General features: G+C 36.4%; 1 protein-coding gene across 1 annotated transcript in view; it reads right to left on the minus strand.

Moving 5' to 3' along the window:
- The window catches only part of LRP1 (LDL receptor protein 1), a 654,607-nt gene that overhangs the window by 346,986 nt on the left and 281,844 nt on the right, over window positions 1-25,777 (minus strand). Inside the window, 5 exon segments of the mRNA XM_089105022.1 lie at window positions 2,737-2,911; window positions 12,865-13,010; window positions 15,993-16,220; window positions 18,561-18,689; window positions 19,785-19,891. Coding sequence (XP_088961148.1) covers window positions 2,737-2,911; window positions 12,865-13,010; window positions 15,993-16,220; window positions 18,561-18,689; window positions 19,785-19,891 — 785 coding nt within the window.

The raw sequence follows: 25,777 nt of genomic DNA on the forward strand, positions 1-25,777 counted from the left end.
TCATCAAAGAATCGGCATTGCACGTTATAGCTTAGCGTCATTCAGATTTCACATCTCTTTGAATACAATTTTTTATTTATTTATTTGATCAACTTATTTGATTAATGCTTAATCTTATTGATGATTTATCATTTTTGGTCATTGCTTATTAATAAAGATATCATAGTTATGATAGAACTTACTGGCAATGTAAGGTTTTGTGAACTGCCAATATAACTTCAGCCCCCCACGCTTCATCAAAGAATCGGCATTGCACGTTATAGCTTAACGTCATTCAGATGTCACATCTCTTTGAATACAATTTTTTATTCTAATGACCATTTTATTACTGTGGCCCACTGACTTATAATAGAACCATTTGCTTTTGATTGCTTTAAAGCGCAGTTTATATAATTAGGCAGTAAGATTACCGCAGATGATTTCTGGCTCTTCATTCTCGGTGCGAACAAAAAGCTCCTCCCACTTATTTCTGCACTTATGGGTTGGTGTGTATGCGTCAATCAATGAGAAATTGTTACAAAGCGCATTATTCGTAGTTGCGAGAGCAGAAAAAAATTTAGTGACTTTGCCAGGTGGTTTGCAAGTGTCTCATCTCTACAGTTATGACTTATTTTATGCACAATTTATGAATTAATATATTATTCATATTCAGCGGACTCAACTTATTAGCCTGTTTAGTATTTTATAAGAAAGGGAGCGAGGGGTTGATGAAAGATATGAAAATAATGATTTTTTCTTCTTCTAATAACTGGTGAAATAGATATGATGGTTTCAGGGGCGGATCTAGGATTTTTTAGGGGGGGGGCAAAATAGGTTGATCCGATAAACATACGTTAGGAGCAAGTTTAATTGATGCAAACTTGCGTTAATTAGGTAAATTGCGCTACTTCCGACTACGTTAAGGGGGGTACCCCTTCTCCCACTTCCTGGATCCGCCACTGGATGGTTTATCATTTTTTTTTCATGTTGTGATATTTATTTTCTACGATATTTATTTTCTAGATAACACTAGTTTCGTTTTCAATCAATGTTTTCATATGAAATGGGCAGACCTTTCCTGAACTTTAAACAATAAACACCTCTGTTTGAAAATCTTTGCAGTTTGTGAATTTAGATAGCGATAAGGGTTCCTGATTGAGACCAATTTTAGGACTTGGATTCTAATTATTGGTTGCTGTGGTAAAAGTTGCCACAGTACTACAGACAATAAAAATTAAAACAATATCAATAAACAGATGTAAAAAGTGGAGATGACTATTTTTAATTTAGCTGCAAGTCTACATTCATGCCCACCACGTAATTTTCCTTTGAGAAAATATTGATAAGCCTTTTAAAATTGAAATATCAGTACGAAGCGCCAAATATAATAACCAAATGTCATCGCTTTATAGCATTGTTCAAATAAAACTTATTTTTAACTTGATTATCGTTGTAAATTCATTCTTTGTCTTTCTTTCCATTCTTAAACTAATGTTATATTTACCTTTTGCATTATTATAGCCCACTGTGTATACATTTATATAAATTCATATGCATTGTTGACGCCATACCAATTATTCTCCTTTCCTTTTTTATTCTTTAATAATAATTTCTGGTCGTTTTGAGTTTGAGTTATTGTAGGCTTCTATTTCTACTGATCTTAAGTTTAATATGGCCTTTACTTTTCTTTAAAAAAAACTTTCTTTTTCGTAAAGTTTTCGTAGTATATATATATATGTATATATATATATATATATATATATATATATATATATATATATATATATATATATATACATATCAAGGGCGGGTCCAGGATTTTTTTTTTCGGGGGAGGTTTTAATAATTTTTGACTCAGTTTTCGACTAATTTTACTGATTTTTACCTAGGTTTTACTAATTTTCGACTTATTTTCGACTCGGTCAAAAATTTGGGGGGGGGGGGGGTTCAAACCGGGGACCCCCCCCCCCCTGGATACGGCCTTGATATATATATATATATATATATATATATATATATATATATATATATATATATATATATATATATATATATATATATATATATATATATATATAAAATATATATATATATATATATATATATATATATATATGTATATCGGCGCGTACAAACTGCTCCTCTCATTTGATCTGCAATCAGCGGTCCAATTACCCTGGAACACGTATTTTGGCAGAAACTTTCTCAAAATGTCTTTGAAACCAACTTGAGACTTCGAAACCTATTTTTAATTCCTAAAAACATCTAATCATAACATTGCACTACTAATTACCGATTTTCATGTATGTATTGGAATAAATTAATTTAAAATTAGTTTCTTCAAAATTAGTGTTCCAACATTGAAGCCAAGTTTCGCGTTCAAGAGAGATCTGACTTGTCTACCCGTGAAAAGATCTAATGTCGCTTATGTTTATATCGGTTTATACATTCTCTGGAGCAATCGCACCTCGGTCCGGGTTTTTATAATGTGTGAGATAGGGAAAGATCATACTGCTATTATATATACTGTGCTTTAAAGGAACAAAACAGCTAATTTTCAATTTTTGAAGCTCTAACTGCAAATAGTATGAATTATCACCCAAGATCGTTTATTATCACCCAATTATCGGCTCAAGATCGTTGTCCTGGGCAACGCCCTGTACACGAATAGTAAAATCTAGAAAAAAAAAGTGATAATAGAATAACAAGACAGAACCGTATGTTTTTATCAAAATGCCCAAAAAGTCAAATCCTTACTCGTTGGCCCACCAAGCAATTTGTTGTCCTCTTGACTTGTTAAGATACGGATGTCTAGGCCATCCATTCGTGCAACTGTTATTTTCTGGACTTCAGTTTCGTTTTTGGGTTCCGTTTCCGAATATTCGGACCAAAAAAGTCTTCCTGAATATGGGTCGACAGCTAGGGATCGAACCTTCAAGAAAAATAAAATAAAACAAAACACAGGTCTTCGATAAGCATAGCGAATTTAAAAATATGGCAAACACTTTTAGTAATCTGCAAAACCCTTTTTTCATACTATACCTTGTTATTTACATTAAGCTGCAGACAGCCTTTCAGGTTGGTCCTCAGTAAGTGGCAATTGTCAAATAAATTATTGGTGGGACACTAATATTTCAAAGGACAAAAAAAAATATTTTCAGCCCCCCCCCCCCCCCTTGACAGGATACAAATGTAGAGTGACCAACAGGCTACAATTAGGGAGAAGATGCATTCATGTCTCAACGGTTATAACTTATTTAAGCTTGATGTTTTGCCCTTCCCTCTAAAATTGGCCTTACTGCCCGATTGGTGGACGTGCTGAACTTGCAATCCTGCGTCCGTAAGTGCAAGGGCTTGAAACCTGGCGTCACTATTACTTTGGTTAGAAAAGTGGGTCAGCGGTTAAAATTAGGGAGAAGATGCGTTCATGTCTCAATAGTGATAACTTATTTAGTTTCGCCTGATGTTTTGCCCTTCCCTCTAAAATTTACCTTACTGCCCTATTGGTTGACGTACTGGACTTACTATCTTGCGTCCATAAGGTCATGGGCTTGAATCCTGGCGTCGCTGTTCCTTTGGTTAGAAATGTGGGTCAGCTGTTAAAATTAGGGAGAAGATGCGTTCATGTCTCAATGGTGATAACTTATTTAGTTTCACCTGATGTTTTGCCTTTCCCTTTAAAATTGACGTTGCTGTCCGATTGGTTGACGTACTGGACTTACAATGCTGCGTCCATATGGGCAAGGGTTTGAATCCTGGCGTCGTTGATTCTTTGGTTTGAAATGTGGGTCAGCGGTTACAACGATTGATACGAGGCTTTTTCGTCTCGATTGTTACAAATCATTTAGGTTCACTTGATGTTTTGCTTGTCCCTCTAAAATCTGCAAGAAAGGACATTTGGTTTAACTGAATGACAGGAGACACAGCGTCCGGAAGGTCAAGGGCTTGAATCCTGACGAAGCTGATCCTTTGGTTTGAAACGTGGGTCTGCGGTTACAATTAGGGAGAAGATGCGTTCATGTCTCAATGGTGATAACTTATTTAGTTTCGCTTGATGTTTTGCCCTTCCCTCTAAAATTGGCCTTAGTAGCCGATTGGTTGACGTGCTGGAAATGCAATCCTGCGTCCGTAAGGGCATGGGTTTGAACTCTGGCGTCACTGATTCTTTGGTTGAAACGTGGGTCAGCGGTTACAATTAGGGAGAAGATGGGTTCTAGTCTCGAAGTGGACAACTTATTTAGTTTCGCTTGATGTTTTGCCCTTCCCTCTAAAATCGGCCTTACTGCCCGATTGATTGACGTGCTGGACTTACAATCCTGCGTCCGTAAGGGCATGGGTTTGAATCCTGGCGTCGCTGATCTTTTGCTTTGAAACATGGGTCAGCGGTTACAATTAGGGAGAAAATGTTTTCATGTCTCAACAGTGATAACTTATTCAGTTTCGCTTGATGTTTTGCCTTTCCCTTTAAAATTGGCCTTACTAGCCGATTGATACACGTTCTGGACATGCAATCCTGCGTCTATAAGGGCATGGGTTTTAATCCTGGTGTCACTAATTCTTTGGTTTAATAGGTGGGTCAGCGGTCAAAATTAGGGAGAAGATGCGTTCATTTCTCAACGGGGATAACTTATAAGTTTCGCTTGAGGTTTTGCCCTTGCCTCTGAAATTAGCCTTACTGCCCTATTGGTTGACGTACTGGACTTGCAATCCTCCGTTCATAAGGGCATGGGCTTGAATCCTGGCGTCGATGATACTTTGCTTTGAAATGTGGATCTACTGTTAAAATTAGGGAGAAGATACGTTCATGTCTCAACGGTGATAACTTATTTAGTTTCGCTTGAGGTTTTGTCCTTGCCCCTAAAATCAAGGTGCCTTGCCGATTGTTTTAACTACTGGACAGGCGACCAACCGTCCGGAACGTCAAGGGCTTGAACCCTGGAGTCACTAATCCTTTGGGTAGAAACGTGAGTCAGCGGTTACAAGTGAGGAGAAGATGCGTTCATGTCTCAACAGTGATACCTCATTTAGTTTCGCTTGATGTTTTGCCTTTCCCTCTAAAATTTGCCGTACGGCCCGATTGGTTTACGTACTGGACTTACAATCCTGCATCCATAAGTGCAAGGTCTTGAATCCTGGCGTCGCTTATCCCTTGGTTTGAAATGTGGGTCAGCTGTTAAAATTAGGGAGAAGATGCGTTCATGTCTCAATGGTGATAACTTATTTAGTTTCGCTTGATGTTTTGCCCTTCCCTCTAAAATTGGCCTTACTGGCCGATTGGTTGACCTGCTGGACATGCAATCATGCGTCCATAAGGGCATGGGTTTGAATCCTGGCGTCGCTTATCCTTTGGTTTGAAATGTGGGTCAGCTGTTAAAATTAGGGAGAAGATGCGTTCATGTCTCAACAGTGATAACTTATTTAGTTTCGCTTGATGTTTTGCCCTTCCCTCTAAAATTGACCTTACTGCCCGATTGGTTGACGTACTGGACTTACAATCATGCGTCCATAAGGTCATGGGCTTGAATCCTGGCGTCGCTATTCCTTTGGTTTGAAATGTGGGTCAGCTGTTAAAATTAGGGAGAAGATGCGTTCATGTCTCAATGGTGATAACTTATTTAGTTTCACCTGATGTTTTGCTTTTCCCTTTAAAATTGACGTTGCTGTCCGATTGGTTGACGCACTGGACTTACAATGCTGCGTCCATATGGGCATGGGTTTGAATCCTGGCGTCGTTGATTCTTTGGTTTGAAATGTGGGTCAGCAGTTAAAATTAGGGAGAAGATGCGTTCATGTCTCAATGGTGATAACTTATTTAGTTTCGCTTGATGTTTTGCCCTTCCCTCTAAAATTGGCGTTACTACCCGATTGGTTTACCCACTGGACATGCACTCAAGTTTCCAGAAGGTCCGGGTCTTGAATCCTGGCGTCATTGATCATGTTGTTGGAAAAGTGGTTCAGCTTTTACATTTATAGAAAAGGTGCGTTCATGTCTCAACGGTGATAACTTATTTAGTTTCGCTTGATGTTTTGCCCTTCCCTCTAAAATTGGCCTTACTGCCCGATTAGTTTACGTACTGGACTTACAATCATGCGTCCATAGGGGCATGGGTTTGAATTCTGTAGTCTCTGATGCGTTGGTTTGAAATGTGGGTCAGCTGTTACAATTTTGGAAAAGATGCGTTCACGTCTCAACGATGATAACTCATTTAGTTTCGCCTGATGTTTGTTTTTCCCTCTAAAATTGACGTTACTATCCAATTGGTTGACGTACTGGACTTACAATCCAGTGTCCATAAGGGCATGGGCTTGAAACCTGGCGTCGCTGATCCTTTGGTTTGAAATGTGGTTGAGCTGTTACAATTAGGGAGAAGGTGCGTTCATGTCTCAATTGTGATAACTGATGTAGTTTTACCTGATGTTTTGCTTTTACCTCTACAATTTAGCTTGCTGTCCGATTGGTTTACCTGCTGGACTTACAATCCTGCGTCCATAAGTGCATGGGTTTGAAATCTGGCGTCACTGATCCTTTGGTTTGAAAAGTGGGTCAGCTGTTAAAATTGGGGAGAAGATATGTTCACGTCTCAATGGTGATAGCTCAATTATTTTCGCCTGATGTTTTTCCTTTCCCTCTAAAAAATAGGGGCCTGCCCAATTAGTTTAAGTGCTGGACATGCGATCCAGCGTCCATAAGTGCAAGGGCTTGAAACCTGGCGTCGCTGATCCTTTGGTTTGTAAAGTGGGTCTGCAGTTACAATTAGGGAAAAGGGGAGTTAATGTCTCAATTGTGATAACTTATTTAGTTTAACCTTATGTTTGTTTGTCCCTTTAAAATTGACGTTACTTCCCCATTGGTTTAACCACTGGACTTACAATCCTGCATCCATAGGGTCATGGGCTTGAAACCTGGCGTCGCTGATCCTTTGGTTTGAAAAATGGGTCAGCTGTTAAAATTAGGGAGAAGATGCGTTCATGTCTCAATGATGATAACTCATTTAGTTTCCCTTGATGTTTTGCCCTTACCTCTAAAATTGGCCTTACTGGCCGATTAGTTGACGAACTGGACATGCAATCCTGTGTCTAGAGGGGCATGGGTTTGAATCCTGGAGTCGGTGATGATTTGGTTTGAAACATGGGTCAGCGTTTACATTTATGGAGAAGATTCGTTCATGTCTCAACAGTGATAACTTATTTAGTTTCACTTGATGTTTTGCCCTTGCCTCTAAAATTGGTTTTACTAGCCGATTGGTTGAAGTCCTGTACTTACAATCCTGCGTCCATAAGGGCATGGGTTTGAATCCTGGCGTCACTGAATTTTTGGTTAGAAATATGGTTCAGCGGTTACAATTAGGGAGAAGATGCGTTCATTTCTCAATGGTGATAACTTATTTAGTTTCCCTTGATGTTTTGCCCTTCCCTCTAAAATTGGCCTTACTGCCCGATTGGTTGACGTACTGGACTTACAATCCAGCGTCCATAACGGCATGGGTTTGAATCCTGGCGACACTGAATCCTTGGTTTGAAATGTGAGTCAGTGGTTACAATTAGGGAGAAGATACGTTCAATTCTCAGCGGGAATAACTTATTTATATATACTTGAGGTTTTGCACTTGCCTCTAAAATCTACCTTAATTCCCGATTGATTTAAGTACTGTACTTGCAATCCAGCGTCCATAACGGCATGGGTTTGAATCCTGACGTCACTAATTCTTTGGTTTCAATTGTGGGTCAGTGGTTCCATCTAGAGAGAAGATGCGCTCATGTCTCAGCAGTGATAACTTATTTATATTCGTTTGATGTTTTGCCTTTCCCTCTAAAATTAACCTTGATGCCCGATTGGTTGACGTACTGGACTTACAACACTGCGTCCATATCGGCATGGGATTCAACTCTGTCGACGCTGATTCTTTGTTTTGAAACTTGGGTCAGCGGTTACAATTAGGGAGAAGATGCGTTCATGTCTCAACGGTAATAACTTATTTAGTTTCACTTGATGTTTTGCCCTTCCCTCTGAAATCGGCCTTACTAGCCGATTGGTTGAAGTGCTGTACTTGCAATCCAGCGTCCATATCGGCATGGGTTTGAACCCTGACGACACTGAATCCTTGGTTTGAAAAGTGAGTCAGTTGTTACAATTAGGGAGAAGATACGTTCATGTCTCAACAGTGATAACTTATTTATTTTCGCTTAAGGTTTTGCCCGTGCCCCTAAAATTGACGTTACTGGCCAATTGGTTGACGTCCTGGACTTGGAATCCTGCGTCCATAGGGGCATGGGTTTGAATCCTGGCGACATTGATTCTTTGGTTTGAAAAGTGGGTCAGCGGTTACAATTAGGGAGAAGATGCGCTCACGTCTCATCTGTAATAGCTCATTTAGTTTCGCCTGAGGTTTTGTCCTTGCCTCTAAAATCGGCGTTACTGCCCAATTGGTTGAAGTACTGTACTTGCGATCCAGCGTCAATAGGGTAACGGGCTTGAACCCTGGCGTCGCTGATTCTTTGGTTTGAAACTTGGGTCAGCGGTTACAATTAGGGAGAAGATGCGTTCATGTCTCAACGGTGATAACTTATGTAGTTTCGCTTGATGTTTTGCCCTTCCCTCTAAAATCGGCCTTACTGCCCGATTGATTGAAGTGCTGTACTTGCAATCCTGCGTCCATAGGGACATGGTTTGAATCCTGGCGTCGTTGATTCTTTGGTTAGAAATGTGGATGTGCAGTTACAATTAGGGAGAAGGTGCGTTCATGTCTCAATGGTGATAACTTATTTAGTTTCACCTGATGTTTGCTTGTCTCATTAATATTTGCCTTACATCCCGTGTGGTTTAACCACTGGACTTACGACCCTTCGTCCCTAGGGTCAATGGCTTCAAATCATGCGACACTGTTCCGGTTGTTTGTAAAGTGGGTCAGCGGGTCAAAGTAAGTAAAAGATATGGTCATGTCTCAATTTTGATAGCTCATTTAGTTTCACTTGATGTTTTTCTTTTATCCCTAAAATTGTCCTTACTGGCCGATTGGTTGACGTACTGGACATGCAACCAAGCGTCCAGATCGTCATGGGCTTTAACTCTGAAGTCATTATATCCTTGTTTAGAAATTTGAGTCTGCGGTTAAAACTTGGGCGTCTATGCGTTCACGTCTCAACGGGAATAACGTATTTAGTTTCGCTTGATGTTTTGCTCTTCTCTCTAAAATTGACCTTACTGCCCGATTGGTTGACGTACTGGACTTACAACCCTGCGTCCATCGCGTCATGGGTTTGAATTCTGACGACTCTGATCCTTTGGTTGGAATCGTGGGTCAGCGGTTACAATTAGGGAGAAGATGCGCTCATGTCTCAACAGTGATATCTTATTTATTTACATTTGATGTTTTGTCCTTCCCTCTAAAATCGACCTTACTGCCCCATTGATTTAAGTGCTGGACATGAAATCAAGCGTCCAGATCGTCATGGGTTTCAATCCTGGAGACACTGAACCTTTGTTTTGAAACGTGGGTCAGTGGTTACAACTAGGGAGAAGATACGCTCATGTCTCAACGGTGATAACTTATTTAGTTTCACCTGATGTTTTGCTCTTCCCTCTAAAATTGTCCTTCCTGTCCGATTGGTTGACGTACTGGACTTACAATCATCCGTCCATAAGGTCATGGATTTGAATCCTGGCGTCGTTGATCCTTTGGTTTGAAACGTGGATCAACGGTTACAATTAAAGAGAAGATAAGTTCTTTTCACAAAAGGGAAAACTCATTTATTTTTATTTTAGGTTTTGTCTATCACTCTAAAATTTAGGTTACTGCCCGATTGGTTTACGTGATGGACTTGAGATCCAGCGTCCGTAGCGTCATGGGCGTGACTCCTGGCGTCACTGATCCTTTGGTTGTAAATGTGGATCTGCTATTAAAATTAGGGAGAAGATACGTTCATGTCTCAAGGGTGATAACTTATTTAGTTTCCCTTGATGTTTTTTGTTTCCCTCTAAAATCGGGGTTACTGCCCGATTGGTTTAAGTGCTGGACATACAATCAAGCGTCAGGAACGTCAAGGGCTTCAATCCTGTCGTAACTAATACTTTTCTTTGAAATGTGGATCTGCTGTTAAAATTAGGGAGAAGATGCGTTCATGTCTCAACAGTGATAACTTATTTAGTTTCGCTTGATGTTTTGCCCTTCCCTCTAAAATTGACGTTACTGCCCGATTGGTTTACGTACTGGACTTAGAATCCTGCGTCCATAGGGGCATGGGTTTGAATCCTGGCGTCGCTGATCCTTTGGTTAGAAATGTGGATCTGCTGTTAAAATTAAGGAGAAGATGCGTTCATGTCTCAACGGTGATAACTCATTTAGTTTCTCTTGATGTTTTGCCCTTCCCTCTAAAATTGGCCTTACTGCCCGATTGGTTGACGTACTGGACATGCAATCCTGCGTCTGTAAGGGCATGGGTTTTAATCCTGGCGTCACTGATTCTTTGGTTTAATACGTGGGTCAGCGGTTACAATTAGGGACAAGATACGTTCTTGTCTCAACGGGGATAACTTATGAGTTTCGCTTGATGTTTTGCCCTTCCCTCTGAAATTGGCCTTACTAGCCTATTGGTTGACGTGCTGGACTTGCAATCCTGCGTTCGTAAGGGCAGGGAACCCTGGCGTAGCTGATTCTTCGGTTTGAACTATGGGTCAGCAGTTACAATTAGGGACAAGATACGTTCATGTCTCAACGGTGATAACGAATGAGTTTTGCTTGATGTTTTGTCCTTCCCTCTGAAATGGGCCTAACTAGCCAATTATTTGACGTGCTGGACTTGCAATCCTGCATTCGTAAGGGCAGGGAACCCTGGCGTCACTGATTCTTTGGTTTCAAGTTTGGGTCAGTGGTGACAATTAGGGACAAGATGCGTTGATGTCTCAACGGCGATAACTCATAAGTTTCACTTGATGTTTTCCCCTTCCCTTTCAAATTAGGATTACTAGCCGAGCAGTTGACGTGCTGGACTTGTAATCCTGTGTCTGTAAGGGCAGGGGTTCGTAATCCTGTGTCTGTAAGGGCAGTCCTGGTGTCGCTGATTCTTTGGTTTGAAATGTGGGTCAGCAGTGCGACTCTGTAAGCTCAGCAAGAGTCAACCCAGCTCCATATGGGTACCTGAAGGAATCTGGAAGAAAAACACCGGAAACGTCGGAAGATTTTCCCCCACCCACGCATTGCTCTCCCTGCCAAAGGAAGAGAGCCAGGAGATCATTACTTGCTCTACGCGAATCATTTTCTGCATACGAAAAAACGTATATAGAATTTGACAACATCGTAAATCAGTGTATTGTGCATAAAGCAGGAATTAACCTCCGACATTCAAGACTGCTTTTTAATTATCTCCTTCCCCAAATTTTGTGTTTGGATTATTTATACGATGCAAACCAAGAAACAGCAAAAACAGAAAATCAGTTACCAATATTGAACAGGACAAAAAGCTGACATTTTGGAAAAGACCTCCGTTATGTCGCTATCAGATATGGGTGCTACAAATAAATTGAAGACTACGAAAAAACATACATTGATAAAAAAAAAAATCCAATAGAAAAAACTGGTAAACACAAATCTGAAATTTAAGACCAGGAGCAACCCGAATGCGTACCCTTTTAAATGAAAAGCAAAGAGCTGAACGAATTAAGATAAAATAAAATATATATAATGGAAAATAATTTTTTCCGATTCTCTGCAATAGCTAATCTCTTCCAGTCTTTGACTTTGTCTGTCTGGAATCTCTGTTTCGATAAAGAATGTACAGATTCTCTTTCAAAAAATTTTTCATATATGAATTGTCATAACTGAAAATTTATTACTCCATATTTAGCGAAAAACTGTGCACAATGTGCATATCATAACATGAAAAAAAAACCAAAGGCTTTAAAGCAACTTTTAACGGAAAAATTAAAGTCAACTTTCATACAGATTTTCAAAGTTAATTTGTATGTATAGACCTTAGATTCGACTAACGAAGATTTTCATCCACGAACTCGCAATTCAAGCAAAAAATCTGGGTAAAACAAAAAGTTTGAGCCAAATGTAAAAGCTTTTTCAGTTTTCCATATTTGTCATATGCTAAAAAACTTCATCCATATCCTTATTCAGCAGAAGTACACGAAATTAAACTGCATCCACGTCAAGGATGTTATATTCTTGGATCGTAGAATTTTAAGTAGAAACTAAAACCAAGCTTTAGTCACCTCAATTAAAATAAAATAAAACTTCGGAATGTGTATTAAAATGATATTTAATCAAAATAATTAAATTATTATTAATTAAATTTAATTATTTAACAAAGTCAATTTAATTTTAAATCAAAATTAAGCTTTAGAAACTAAAACTAAATTTTAGTACCAAATTAAACTTTAGCCAAGCTAAGCGACGATTCTTCTTCCACTCCATGATATCTTGAGATTTTATATATCTCTTAAGTCTTTCTTAAAAAATCCTCCCTTTAGCTAGGAAATCAGAATCAGGAATACGAACCTTAGTTTTACATTTAAGAAAAGAAAGTAAATATGGTGAAATAAAGCAATGATCACAAAGAAATAATAACCGTAAAAAAAGAAAAACATATTAAAAGATTTTATACCCATCAATTTCATGGATCATTCAGTATAATACACAAGAGAACATTAGCAGTAAAAAATAAGATATTGAAACAATAAAAAAGAAAACAGAAATAAAAGCTACCACCTTTACTAACAACAAGAGCTGAAAAAGGTGTAAACGGACAGGCGAGGCCGTATCCAGGGGGTTTTTGGGGGTTTGCCCCCCCCCCCCCCAGAATGTTTGTCCCAAACAGAATTTTTGGACACGGCTCTGCTTGCAGGCGAGGGTAAAAATAAAAACAAAGAAAAAAAAGAAATACCTCACTCAATCCATCTGGAATAATTTCATTCATATAATTCCCTTCGAGAGTTGTGACTACGATTCGATTGTAAGATTTTCCATAGGATGAGATGAAAATGTTTCCAGCTAACCAATCAATAGCCAAACCATATGCATTTTCTATGCCTACAAGAGTTACAGCCATGACGGTATACCCACTTTTTATGTGCATTTGGGCTTTTCTTTCTCTTGACTAGATGACATGTATAAAATAAAAGGGGTTGATCTTTCAAAATCTTTCAAATTTTTTACCACCCAATAAATCATCCTGGAATTTGTCTTAAAGTACAAAGGACAGTTTCAATGCAACCTGATTGTCTTAACCGATTAAGAGTAAACTTACACAGCCCCCCCCCCTCCCCAAAAAAGGTGAAAATCAGTAAAAATCAGATAAAAAGTATTGCACCAAATAGTCTAAGAAGGTGCGGCTTTTCTTTGAAGATATAACTGTCTTTGGGAATCAGCACATTGCTAATGTTTAAATTTTTAGAGACGAAAAGCGTTGCCAAATTTATCTAATTAGTCTTGTGTACTTATTTTAAAGGTTCAACGTAGCAACACTGACGAACATTTGATATTGCCCTAAAATTTCATAATTTTGAAACTACCCAGAGAAAAACCTTAGAAAATCGCAATTTTAAGGTACTTCAGAAGCCTCCATAGGTATCATTGGTACTTGAACAGTAAATAAGCTAGTTAGGATAAGAATGAAAAAGTTAAGAAAGAAAATCACTTTTTAAAGTTTTCTTGATTAGATATACATGCTTTACGATCTCCACGGTCAATAAGCGTTAAGCGTTCTCGTCAAAAAATAGAACCTAATCTCGAAATATTAACAACCCGTTTATAGCAATATCATCCGCTATGTTTTGCCTCGTTCCTTCTCTCACTTGTTGTTTATTTTTTGAAGATACAACGAAATTATAATTAAAACAATATAATTTAAACTGTACACTAACAGAAAAAGCTAATCAAATCCTACACCACGATTGATAATCAGACACTTTAGAATTTAAACTGAGAGGCCTGACTTTAAGCCTTAGAAGGTCAGTACAGGACAGAAAATCTTATACTTATGCAGCAAATTATCCTTTACAGTACCAAGGACACTCAAAATAAAATTTCATTCTTTAAACTGGTTAAGTAGGAACTTACACAATCATAAACGTCTTAAAAAAATAAGAAAACCCGGGAACTCAATTTTTAATGAAAAAAGCTTCGATATTCAGTTATACAGTTTTACGCTTAACGGGTCCCAAGTTTAAAAATAAGGAACATGCGTGAAAAATAAGCAGAAAATCAGCGAAAACAATATATGCTCATGTCACTCTAGAAACTGTAACTTTCCTAATTGTTATAGCAAAAGACAGAGAGTAACTTTCCTGATTGTTACAGCAAAAGACAGACACCGCCATAAATCCAATCTATACATTAATATGGATATCATTTAAATTACTTCAGGTTAAACACTTCACATTTTTAGTTAAATGACTCACCAACAAAAGCATCTTATTAGAAAGACCCATTCGGCTATCCTTTTCTGTTATATTTATCTCTTTAGCTGGCTATTAACATATCAATAGAATCTTTACTTTCAAATGACTCAAACAATATCGCTTGTACTGCTTTATTTTTATATGTTCCCACTAGTCCATATTTGTTTAATAGGCCAAATAAACATAATGGTTGTACCAATATATTGATTGTTGTATTGCTCGATGATCAGATGCAGGTAAACTGAGGGTTACACCGTTTTGTTGGGCTTGTCTGTAAACAGGAAAAGTTTCTGCTTGTTTCCTTTTACGATTCCGTGTGGTGACAAAGGAGAGAATTTACACAACGAAAAAACCTTAGTAATTGTATAACAACCAAAAGAGATATCCCTGATTTGAGGTATGAGTAGACTTACTATGGGGCAAGGGGGTAAAAATGTTTTCATTTTAATGTCCTTGGTGCTTTAATCCTATAAACATACATAATAAACATGCAACACTGCAAAATAGAAACAGAGAAATGCCAGACTGTCAAACCAGAAGAAGTGATGTCAGAAAATTGCACTTTAGATGTATGGTTGAATATAGTACAGTCAAAACATTTAGGATGATAGTCGTGAGCAAGCATTCAAGTCCCTGATTCACTTACAAGGCTTAAATATTCCATGAAACTAGGTTAATTTATCGGTCATAACTTTACAAAGATAACTATTTTGCTTACAATTCAGCTCAAATCCGATGAATCTTCTTGTCAGGGTTTACAGCTCGAAGAAAGCAAATTTTCTTTCTGTTTTTCTTTTAACTTAAGATGGAAAGTCTTAGCGAAATCTTTCTAAATCCATTAATTTTCTGACCCTTGTATGTAGCAATAGAGCGGTGGCAATAAATTGACCTTTCTATGACTTAATTGAGGTCATAGACCTGTTCGTATAAGCTTAACTGATATACGATATTTTGGGAGTTACTTTTTGAGAAGCTGGTCTACTCTTGGCATTAGCCATTTTCAACAAAGTATGAATCAAAAGCACCACGGTTAAATCACCCTACAAACAACTTTACCAATACAATCGGTCTAGCAAGTAAAAAAAAAATGTCAAGAAAGTTATACAAAATGTAAAAGAATGTCAAATCAATTAAAAACTCGCAGGGTTAAAACAAAGGGAGTAAACTAAATAAAAACACAAGTACAAAATTTAGTCTCGTGACTAAAAAATAAACAAAAAAGGAGAGAGAATATAAAAAAGCTCAAAATTTGCGAAACTATAAACAACTGGAAGGTACTCTGAAAGTGAGAGTGAGGGGGAGGGGATTCACTTATTTAACACATTAACTATATACGAGACAAAACTTCTTCTATATGCGTCAGTGAAAAATTTTATTAGTGTAGAAAGGGTTTTTTTGATGATGCGGAAAGATGAAGGCGAGGTCGGAGGGGGAAGGGAGGGGAATTTGACTAGGGAAAAGGGCCTTTTTTCGGGAGTTATGGATGACATCGGTGGCGAAACACAAGGAAATCTTTATTCTCTTATTCTTGAGGGTAACCAAGGAGATTATCATTAATTATTTCCAACATAGGAATCAAAAGCATTACAGCTAAACCACTGTACAAACTTACCAGTATCTAAAATAGTTTCGATTGAAGATCCATTCAAATCAGTCCATTTGATTTCATTCTGTTGTACGTCTGACCAATATATTCTCTTTTGTTTTGCACTAAAGTCCAAAGCGGCAGCAGTCAGCACGGCTGGCATACTTATTGGCGGGATTATATGGAAGTAGGGTTGGTCCAAATCAACACCCCTAATTTCATTCGCTCGAGAAAATAGTAAAATCTGCTCGTTAGCTAGAAAAAAATAATATGATTCTGGCTTTTATTTTGATAGGATCACCCAAAAGCTGTGTTTGCATCTGCAGTGCATTTGTACTATTTTTAGTACAAAAAAAGAACAGAAACTCGTTCTGTCTTTAAGACGAGCCAGAGTATCGTCTTATCTCCAGGTACATTATATGAAGCTAATTTAAACCATTTTGATAAGTAGTGAAGGAAGAAAAAAGAATATTTTAAAATCATTTATTGATCATTCTAATTTTACAAGTTGGATCTTTGGTGGGACATGGGGCCGAAACAGGCCGAAACAGAATCAAAAGAAGGTTGATAGCAAAAACAATAAACAATTCTTAAAGGTCTTATCGGAACACTAAATCTTCGACGTAGAGAAAATGACTTTAGGAAGAACTTCGCAGGTTTAGCCAATTTCGATACATAAAAATCAAAAACAAGGTCAACATTCAACCGAACTCCGAAGGATTTTATAGAGTTCTTGTTACTAAGTTCTGAGTTTGTGCTTTCAGTTTTTTACTTTGAACCAAAAAAAAAAATACTTGAGGTTTCTTTTACTATTCAATCTGAGCTTACCTTTGTCAATATCGTATTTTAATACTGCAAGCAAGGAGTCAACACAAAGTAATGTAATAAGGGTATGTAATGTAATAAGGGTATGTAATAAGTAATGTAATAAGGGTAATGTAATAAGGGTATTGAGCATGTCCCGAGTCTACATAGTTAAGTGTCATGCGGAGTTGAAGACTTCGTTAAATGTTCTTAACATTATTAAATCACTGCAAACAAGGAGTCAACACAAAGTAATGTAATAAGGGTACTAACATGTCCCGAGTCTACATAGTTAAGTGTCATGCGGAGTTGAAGACTTCGTTAAATATTCTTAACATTATTAAAAATAACCAGAAAGGATAAATGTTTTAATTAATTACCTAGGGCAGAACCAAAACAAGGGGTAAAATTAGGACTTATTCCCATTTGGAAGGACACAAAGCTCTAATCAGTAATAAAATCGTCTTGCGTTCTCATAATAAACTTCAATGCAGTGAGTTATTTGGCTTCGTCAAGAATGATTGAAACGTCCAGGTTATCAAATGCTTTTGAAAAAACAGTAAAATTAGCTGCAGTAAACTTTAAATGCTAAAAAAGTCTAGTACCAAGGGGCCATGAAATGCAGCAGCAAATCTGATCAATGGGCCGCTGTTTTTAAGCAACATGAGACTGTGTCCAGTCAAAAACTGACATGTCACGTTTGCTGTAAAATGAGGTAACTTCAGAAATGTATCTCAAATGCACGAAACAATGATAGAACCGAAATAATGAAGACTATCTTTTATACATATTCATATTCAGTTCCAGCTTCAATTGCCTGTATGCAGGGCCGTAATTTGCTATGGGGCAGGGGGGCGTGGGAGTCAACTGCTCCTCCCAGACCGCTGTTTGTCCCCCCCCTACCCCAGTTTCTCCTCCCAGGCTGAAATTTAGTTTCTTTCAAAATCTTGTAAAACTAAGATAAGCCTGTATAATTCAAGCATCCACAGAGACGGGTCAATTTTCTTTAGTATATCTTTACCTTTGTGGTAGGCTACTAAATGGCTCATTTTTCAGTCTGCATTGTCATTTTCACTTGATTTGGGAAAATTTGCTCAGACTTTTCCTCCTAAAGGATTTTGACAAAATTACACCACTGTTTGTATGATCATCTTATGAACGTAAAGATGAATTTTAACCAAACTACAAACAATAACTAAAAGCTCAAATGGCACTTACTTCTAGCAATAAAAGTATCGGATTGGTCTACCTCCTCTCTCCTCTCCCGCAACCTCCTCTCTCCTCCTTAACCAAACTCTTAGTAGTTAATCAGCATTATATTTTGAACTGAGATTCAAGAAACCTCTTGATAGATGCATGATGACTAGAATTAGGCAAGTACACAGGATTTTTTTTTCGAGAAGGGGAGGGGGAAAGGCAATAATAAAAAAAATATTTTGTTTAATAATTTTTGCAAGAAGTGCAACATTACTTGAAAAAGTTAGGATTTCAAGCGGGTAGGCCCAGGCCCTACTCCAGTGTACGCTCTTGACAAGAATTCTCTCCCTTCACCAAATCAGATTGAGCATAGAAACCTGCTATTCAGCTTGAATGGATTCCTCCTCCGCAGAATATCCCCCGAGGAAAAAAACCAACTCCTAGGATGACAGCAAGAGATTTCGGAATCCCTGCATACATGTTTTCTTTATTGTTATTTTTTATACGAAAAAAAAAACTACACCAAACAAAAAGCAAAGTAAGACAACAAATGAACTATTCTTGGTAGAAAAAGCTAAATATGCCACAACATACCAGTGCAGGTTCTTCCGTCTTCCATTAGTTTCATCACATGCGGACACCGACATACATACGTTCTGTTAAAACTTATTAGACAAAGATGAGAACAGTTGCCATTATCAGATCCACAGGGATTATCACCATCTATAAATTATAAACTTGTAAAAACGTAAAAACACAGTAAAACCTTAAGGAATCGACGTATAGAACTTAAACGCTCCACAGGCTGCTTAATTGGACGCTCGCCCATTTTCTGCAGAAATTCCGAATGATTTAATAGAGCTAATCTTATATCCTCCTAAGAAACAGAAGAAAATTACTGAAAACAACTAGTATAACCATAAAACTAATAACAAAAACAGTATAGAACATGTGAACAGCTCAAATATGGCATGAATATTTTAATGAGACTCAGGGATTTCCATACCAAAAACTAGTTTTTAATAATAAAAAAAACAAAACAAGGCTATTAACAAAAACTATTCTTTTCCTTACACCCCCGAAGAAACATAGGTAGGGGAGACAGGTAGCTTTTGGAAAGGCTAATTTAAAGCTTTCGTTTATTAAAGAACTTTCCAAGTTCATAAAAATGGGAAAATTAATCAGGCCCGAATGAAATGCACAAAGCCTTTTACATCCCATCTTCCTTATTGAATCCGCTTCCTTTAACAGGCATTGTATATGCATCTTTAATACGTATTGCATAATTTCAGGACTTCATGTTGGTATACTCATGACTTGGTATACTCAGGTATACCAAGAACAACTATTTCTTTTTCTCCATACGAACGTGTCGTTAATAGCTTCTAGGGTGATTAAGAGTATTGATGTCAGGCGGTCCACGACGGTCATACATGTCCACTACAAGTGAAAATGAAAGTTGATATCAGTGTTGCCAACTAGCACACTTTTCGTGTGAAACGCACTCTTTTTTACCTCAAAGGTGTTACGGAAGAGTGAAAATCACTCTTTTTGGGTGTCAGTTTTTACTCACTTTAAACGTCAGTAGTTGGCATATTCGTCAAAAGAGCATTTAACCGAAGGAAAATGGGTACCAACTTGCACACTTTTCGTGTTCAATGCACTCTTTTTCCCCTCAGAGCGCGTTCAGAAGAGGGGATGCGCAAATTTTTTACTCGCACTCTTTTTGAGCAAAAATCACTCTTTTTTGGCCTTGATTTGCACTCTTTTTTGACGTCGCCATTTGGTAACCCTGGTTCATACATACACTACAAGTACATTGAAGAAGATACTGGGCAAACCCAGCAACCCAAACCCCTGAATACACCCCTGTTGGCAGTCTTAGAATCCCGTTTGTTAACTTGAATGATAAGTCACGAATTATACTGAAAGCAAATTATATTACAAATATTTCCTTTTACATTTACAACACAGAAAATAAAAATTACAGTAACTGCTGAGCTTTTAGCAATTAATATCATAATATATCAAATATTCAGTTTAATTTTCTTAGTTCTTTCCAAGGATTAGTCAAAATAGTTTTTATAAAACTTTTTCAATAAAACGCATATAGTTTTCAATAAAACGCAAATGACAAAGGCTTTAGACTTTTACAATAAGGGGAGGAGGAAGAGGGCAGTTACCGAATTCTTGTTTGTATTGATTTTTGTTCGTTTTACGTTTAATTTGAATATTCAATTAAAGTTTTACTCGTTTTAAGATTTATTTATTCACCTACATTAGCACATGTTGAACATTAGTTTTCTATGGTTAGCCAACCATTATGAACAAATTTTGAACAAAGTTTTGCTCGTTTAAAGATTTATTTATTCATTTATATTAATACTTGTTGTCTGTTTGTTTCCTATAATTGTTATTTAATTTATGTTCGTTTTAGGCTTCATTTATTCTTTAATAGTAATTTCTGGTCGTTTTAAGTTTGAACTATTATATAAATTTATTTTTTCTCGTATTAAGCTTAATCTGGCGCTTTACTTTTCTTTCAGAAACTTCTTTTTCAGATTTTTTTTTTTAATTAATCACTGGTAATACTAACAAATTAAATCACTGGGAAATGCTCGTGGTGTTGGGAACCAAGCTAAACCTCTTTTATTTTTTTTTTTCCATAAATTTTGATGGACTTTGTTTTAAGGAGCACAGAAAAGGCAATGGGAGACCCCGGAATCAAATGGGGCGGAAAAATTGTCCTGGACTTAGATTATGCGGATGATTTTCGCATTCTAGATGAAAGCGTGAACAAAATGAATGAAGTTTCAGAAGTTTTGCAAGTTCAGGGTCCTAGAATAGATTAGAAAATTAATGTTAAGAAGACTAGGTCGCTAAGGTTAGGAACAAGTGAAATGAAAAAAGTGAACTTCGATAACGACAAGACTCATCAAGCGAACAGCTTCACTTGCCTCGGTAGTATCATTAGTAATAACAATGGGAGCAGTTAAGATGTTAAAAGTACAATAGCCAAGGCTCAGGGAGTTTTTTTTTTGCAGTTAAAAAAAGTCTGGAAGTATAGGAAGATAAGTCTGCAAACAAAGATTAGAATATTGTAAGCTACAGTGATGACAGTGGTCAAATATGGCTCTGAAGCATGGGCGCTCCGAAAAGCGGATGAAGATTTGCTTGACGTTTTCCAGAGAAATTGCTTAAGCATTGTTCTGGGTACCCGGCTGACTGACCGTATTTCAAACAATAGGCTATACGAAAAATTTGGTTCAATACTGCTCTCCAGGGCTATAATGAAAGAAAGGTTGAGGTGGTTAGGACACGTTGTACGGATGAATGATGACAGATTGCCAATGATTGTTCTTTTTGGCCAACCGTCTAGTGCTAAACGGAAAGAAGGTCATCCCTGTCAGGGGCTGGAGGAGGCCTTATATATAGATGTTTAGGACCTTAGAACTTTAAGTGTGTGTGCACCAAAGGAAGGTGTGAACCGTTCGTGGGGGAGGAGAATTTGACGTAGGTCTGTTGAACACTGTTAGCTGTGTAATGCGATGACATGTTAGGAGTAGTAATAGTACTATTTTTCATTCCTGAATCAGATGCAAATGGCAATTTTTTCTCGGTAGATAGTTTTTTTAGGAATCTGTTTTTGAAATGTTGGTTACTATAGATTGTTTAACCTTTTTGGGCTCCATTAAGGGCTCAAAGTTTAATTTTCTCCAGAAGCGATTATTGAATCATGAAATAGGATAAATAATGCATCAAGTTATGCATTCACTTTAATCCTAGCTAAATTATATTGTCAGCGGCAATCTTACCAAAATAAATCCCCACATCTACTCTAGGCTGCACTAAAAAGCGGCTGTAAATCAGCCACTAAAATTCTACCGTTGAAAATAAATAATTAGAAGAATTATCCTTCAAAATACCTTGCGACAACGTTGTGGATGCAGCTGCGCACCCTAATCAAAGGTTGACAGGTTCAATCCCGCGTATCGCAAGGAAATCTACCACTACAAATATTTCAGATAATTTTTTATTCGTTTTATGTCTTAATGTCACTCTTTAATTTCATTTGCAATAACTTATTTTTTATTTAATAAGAATAAAAAGTTATGAGACTGTTGCCAGGGGGCTGTTAAACAGAAAAGCAGTAACTAGCAGTAACTTTAGCAATTTAGTGCTTCGTCGAACGTTATTTGGACGTTTGACCATGATTTCTAAGAAGCAAGCTATCATATAATAGTACGTCACTACACCTCCAAACGAAAAAAAATCAACCTCTCATAGAAATACATTGATACAATACTAACTAAAGCAAATCGTTAATTTAATTAATTAAAACATAAATCGAGTTTAAATGAATTTAAATTCAATTTATCAAAATAAAATTAATATCAATTAATTCAAAATTTTAAATTGAATTAAATCAATTTAATTGATCTCAATTAGTTTAAACTCAAAATTGAAATTATAAGTATAAAGGTTCTTTGTTTTTGCTTTACTGAACCTCCTGTGACATTAACTTAAGCTCAAAATAGTGTGTTATTTTTTTTTCTTTTTTTTAAGGAATCCATATATTAAAATTGTTATCATTTTAGCATTGTTATTGTTTCTAAAAGTCTTTGCGCTTGAATGTCCCTTATAAGAAATTAATCAAAACTCGAAATATATTATTTTTTTAAGAAATCCATATATTCATATAGTAACTATTTTAAAATTGCTATTTCTGCAACAAATATAAAAGTGACTTTTTTGTGCTTCACTGCTCCTCCTATGATATTAATCTAATCTCAAAAAGGGTGTTTTTTTTAAGTAATCTGTATATTCAAACAGTAACATTATAACATTAGTTCTGGTCTCTTGTGTTAAAAGAAATCCCATTAAAATAATAATTTCACGTCCCTTCTCAAAGTTTTCTTACATAGATTTCCTTTATTGTTTTACAAAAAATCGAATTACTTATCATTTTTATTTTACTGTACGTAACCTTGTTTTAAGTGTGGAAAAAAATTGATTCGTTTAAGTCTATCTCTGGCAATTGTTAGACAGACGAAACTCGTATTCTTTTCAATATTTTCCTGTAGCTGTAAAGAGTCGAACAATAACTGTGTATTATATAAGAAATAAGATTACGTTTACATAATGGACGAGGATATTCCCCCTGATTAGTTTGAAGGCTTCAATCACCCCTCCCCTCATTTCCTCTTTCCTTCACCATGAATTTTTTTTTAAATAAATACATTTTTCCCATGTTCTCAAACCTACAACATCAAAGTTTGGGCTGATGTTTAGCAGAATCCTGTATTGTTGATGGAAAATGTATACTGAAAGTGAATGATTGACTTTTTTAGCCTTATTTTTATACACATACGTCTTCTAAATACTATCGAGCCCAAACTAATAAGATAGGTAAAAATAAAATATTCCGAAAGAGTATATTTTACATACGCTGATCAAAGTTCTCATCATTTAAACCTCATAATTAAAAATAAAAGCGGTTTTAAACGCAACGTCTTTCCATTCACCTGCTGCATTTTCTCAAAAATCATCGTAATAACCTTTTTATCCTTTTGTTGACATCGTTTTATGATTTTTTAGCTGACATTGTATTTTTGAAATAATCAGTTTTTTCGTAACGTCTCAAACCTAACCCCCAATCAATAAAAATTTTTTAAAGACATAATTCATGGTGCCAGGCCTCTAGAAAACCTATGACCTGATTTGCCACTAATTAACCATTTGCCTAGGTTTAAATGAAACCCAAGAGGAAGAGAAATTAAATAAACAGTCATAGCAGACAAACACAAAACATGTACTAATATAAATGAATAAATAAATCCGAAAATGAGTAAAATGAAACCCAAGACGAAGAGAAATTAAATAAACAGTCATAGCAGACAAACACAAAACAATTACTAATATAAATGAATAAATAAATCCGAAAATGAGTAAAATGACACCCAAGACGAAGAGAAATTAAATAAACAGTCATAGCAGACAAACACAAAACATGTACTAATATAAATGAATAAATAAATCCAAAAATGAGTAAAATGAAACCCAAGACGAAGAGAAATTAAATAAACAGTCATAGCAGACAAACACAAAACACGTACTAATATAAATAAATAAATAAATCCCAAAATGAGTAAAACTTGAATTGAATATTCAAATCAAGCTTATAATAGAACAAAAATTACTACGAACAAGATTTTGGCAATTGTCCCCTTCCCCCGCCCCTAACTGTAAAAGTCTAAAGATTACTGCGTCATTTGCGCTTTAATGAAAACGAATTAATAAAAATAAAATGAAATCTTGAATTGCTGAAATAAAATCTTGAATTAATGAGCCTTCAGCAATTAATATCAAATATATGTTGAATATTCAGTTTAATTTTATTGGTTCTTCCCAAGGACTGTTCAAGATACATATAGTTTTCAATTAAACGCAAATGATACAGTAGCCTCTAGAGTTTTACAGTCAGGGGAGGGGGAAGGGGGCAGTTGCCAAACTCTTGTTTGTAGTGATTTTTGTTCGTTTTAAGTTTGACTTGAATATTCAATTCAAGTTTTACTCGTTTTAAGATTTATTTATTCACTTATATTAATGCCTGTTGTATATTAAATAAAAAAAACAAGTTATTTTTAACTGAAAGTAAGGAGCAACATTAAAACTTAAAAAAAACAGAAATTATTCCGTAAATGAAAGGGGCTGTCCCCTCCTCAACGCCTTGCTCTTTACACTAAAGTTTTTTCATTGTTTTAAAAAATAAAGTTGTGAGAAAGAGTCAAACTTTAGCATAAAGAGCGAAGCGTTGAGGAGGGAACAGCCCCTTTCGTATACGGAATAATTTCTATTCGTTTTAAGTTTTAATGTTGCTCCTTACTTTCAGTTAAAAAAATTTTTTTTTTACTTAATTTTTGAACGGTTTTGAATTAATAGAGGTTGTTTTTGGCTCACCGTGCAAGAATAAAAAAAAAAAAAAAAAAAAAAAAATTGCATATTAATTTTACTTTTATTTGGTTAAATGGCTTTCTCGAAAGTTGTTCAATTTTATTTACGAACGTTTTTATTAGTAATAAATATAAGTAACTTACGAATTAACTTACGCAACGAACTTCTATATCCATATATTTTTAATACGCATATTAGGGGGTTCGCCCCCTAGTCAATACCTCGCTCTTTACGCTAAAGTTCAAATTTTCTTCAAATTCTTTAAAAATGACCCCTTAATCACAAAGGTCGTTAATTAGAATAAATAGCTCGTATGAAAGTACTAAAAAACCTTAGGCTTAAAGAGCGAGGTTTTGACTAGGGGGTGAACCCAATCATAACTTAATAAAAAAAAGGGGCGACCTTAATAATTTCTGTTCGTTTTAAGTTTTGATGTTACTCCTTACTTTTAGTTGAAAAACTTGTTTATTTTTTTTATTTAATTTCTGATCGTTTTTTAAGTAATGATGGGAAATCCGGCACCCCCTTTATAGCAACTTCCCTTCCCACATGAAAACTTTCTCCATGGAAAGATCCTCCCACAAAATCCCCGAACCCCCAGAATACCATAAAAAAATCCCCCTTGAAAACGTCTGTATACTTCCCAATAACCAAGACTATATGTAAACATTGGGTAAAGTTCATAACTTTCAGCCCTCCCCCCAGGGGCTTTAGGGGATTAAGTCATCCCAAAAGACGTATTTATTATATTTTTGACCATGCTGAACAAAAATGGCTATCTTAAAATTTTGATCGGGTGACTTTGGGAAAAAATGAGCATGGGAGGGGGCCTAGTTGCCCTCCATTTTTTTGGTCAT

This window comes from Artemia sp. Qi Xiang Cuo, chromosome 19 (assembly GCF_049724085.1).
Source record: "Artemia sp. Qi Xiang Cuo chromosome 19, ASM4972408v1, whole genome shotgun sequence".
In the NCBI taxonomy this organism is placed as follows: Eukaryota; Metazoa; Arthropoda; class Branchiopoda; order Anostraca; family Artemiidae; genus Artemia; species Artemia sp. Qi Xiang Cuo.